This window comes from Echinops telfairi, unplaced genomic scaffold, assembly GCF_000313985.2.
Source record: "Echinops telfairi isolate 266 unplaced genomic scaffold, ASM31398v2 ScPeMD7_2;HRSCAF=8, whole genome shotgun sequence".
Classification (NCBI taxonomy): domain Eukaryota; kingdom Metazoa; phylum Chordata; class Mammalia; order Afrosoricida; family Tenrecidae; genus Echinops; species Echinops telfairi.
In genome coordinates this window covers 20119636-20122095 of record NW_022103898.1, presented here as the reverse complement: position 1 = coordinate 20122095, position 2460 = coordinate 20119636, and the positions used below count along the sequence as shown (strand labels likewise).

Sequence of the window (2460 nt, the reverse complement as noted above, 5' to 3'; positions counted from 1 at the left end):
CCCTCTTCTCTGCTGTCCATTCCCCAGGGAGGAGGCTATACTTAGATTCTTGTAATTGGTTCCCCGCTTCTACCCCGCATTCCCTTCACCCTCCAGGCCTCGCCCCTCTCACCGCTGGTCCTGAAGGAGTCATCTATCCTGGATTCCCTGTGTTTCCAGTTGCTATCTGTACAATGTACATCCTCTGGTCTAGCCGGATTTGCAATGTACCCTGGTTCTCCGTCCCTTTTGTCAGATTTGTTACAAACCCTTTCTCACTTTCATTTCCCTATTCACATTCTTTACTTCTTAGAGACTCCAATTGCCATGAATATTTGTGCTGTGTGTCTTGTGTGGTGATTGTGTGTCCAGTAAAATCTGTCTTCGCATACTTCAAGGCCAAGGATATACTCTCCTATGTTTTCTTCTAGAAGCTTTTTTGTTTCTGTTTTCACATTTCAGTCTAAAATCCATTTTTCCCCCCAGTTTGGTGTGAGGCATAGGGGTCACGGTTAACTTTTTACTTACAGATATCTCAGTGTTTCGACACAGATTGTTAAAAAGTCATTCCCTTCTCCCATTGAATTGCTTTGGCCTTTTTATAAAAATATTAATTGTGTAAGTTTGGATTTATAGTTAAATATTTAAAGATGGTTTCAGTTAAACCAGGTGCTTTATATTTACATAGGGATTATATCAGAACCTGTCAATTTTTATATAAAAGTCACCAGGAGTAGAATTAATGATTAAGGATGAACCCATTGGCCGATATGGAGAGAATTTTAACAATGTTTTAACAGTAAGTCATTTTAACAGTACTGCTGCTCCCAGTCCATGAACATCACAGAACCCTCAGATAACGTGCTTTTTCATTTCTTTTTTCTCAGCAATGACCTGTAGCTTTACGTTTAGTTTAGAAGGGTTACGTGATACGATTCTTTTTTAAGGGGAGAAAATGCAGCCCCAGATGTTTACTGTGATTCTGAGTGGAGGGGAGGCAGCTGCTTTTCCTGTGTACTTTTTACTTACCTATGCTTTCTATAATGATCATGCATCAATTTTCTATGAAGAAAACAAGACTATACTATAGCCGTGTTTTATATTGTGTCATGCTGTTTTTTTGTCTTTGGCTCATGGAAACTGTTGTTTGTTGTTTGACTACCCAAATAAAGCCTTCTGTGAAACCAGCATTGCTCCCCTTCTGTCTTGCTGGTTTCTTTCGCTTACAGTGTTATATAGGGGTAGCTGCTTAATAAGTGATCTCTGAAGCCGTGCAGACTTGATGAACATTCACATATTCCGTTGTTTACAGGCATTGAAATACATAGGGAACAAAGTGAGAAGGCAAAGGATGTGGGGCGGTGGACCAAAGAAAACCAAAATAGAGGAAGCAAGAGAGCTCCTGGCTTCGACCATTCTGACCCATGTGCCTGTGAGTAAGACCTTTGTATTTTCAAATGAAAATGATTGTGGGGTCCGTGAATTTCTGGAAAAGAACTGAGACTAAGAGTTTATAGTGTATAAAGTGCACTTCCTTAGGAAAAGAGAATCCTAAGGAAGACTATACTGCCCTTCTGGAAATTATCTTCCATTATCCGTAGTTTAAGGATCTTTGGTGGTGCGGTGGGTTAGATGTTGGCCTGGTAATTTCAACATTCAAACCCACCAGCTGCTCTGAAGGAGAAAGAGGAGGCTGGCTATCTTCAAAACAGAGTGCCCTGGCCTTCTTATGTGGCCTCTCAGGGCTTAGTCTCGGAAACAGGAAGTGGAAACAGTTGGTGCCCTTGAATTGGCATTGCATCATTCCTGTTGTGCTCTCTGGTCAAACAATCAAAGGGACCCAGATAAAAGTAGATGGTGAACTCTACCATTTATGAGTGGCATGAACATACATAAAGAGAAAGCAGTGACAGGAGCCTATCGTTTGAAGAAAAGTGACCACAGGTCCTTAAGATAGATGAAAAGGCATGATCTCAACCCTCAAGGATCTTATAAAGTTGAATTTCTTTGAATGTGGAAAGTCACTATTTTCTTATGTAAGTATTAAACTGTTGACTCTTTTCTTGAGGCACCTTAAATTTTGAATGTGTTTTGTCTCACATCTGTCCTCTACTTTTGAATTACAGGTTAAGGAATTTAACTTCCGAGCCAAGTGTATCTACACCGCAGTGATGGTGCGCAGAGTGATCCTTGCCCAAGGAGATAATAAAGTTGATGACAGAGACTATTATGGCAACAAACGGTTGGAATTGGCAGGACAGGTGATTTAATTATTTTGTATTAGAAATATATATATTCTTTTTAAAATCATTTTATTACTCTTATCACAATCCATACATACATCCAGTGTATCATGCACATTTGTACATTTGTTGCCATCATCATTCTCAAAACATTTTTTTTCTACTTGAGCCCATGGTATTCAGCTCCTCATTTTCCCCCTCCCTCCCCATGCCCCTGTCCCTCACGAACCCTTGATCA

General features: G+C 40.1%; 1 protein-coding gene across 1 annotated transcript in view; it reads left to right on the top strand.

Annotated features, from left to right (window-relative positions):
• Nucleotides 1–2460, top strand: part of POLR3B (RNA polymerase III subunit B) — a 140289-nt gene that overhangs the window by 39060 nt on the left and 98769 nt on the right. The window contains exons 11-12 of the mRNA XM_004700331.2: nucleotides 1292–1411; nucleotides 2106–2240. Of these exons, the coding sequence (XP_004700388.1) occupies nucleotides 1292–1411; nucleotides 2106–2240 (255 nt within the window). The remainder of the gene's footprint in view (nucleotides 1–1291; nucleotides 1412–2105; nucleotides 2241–2460) is intronic.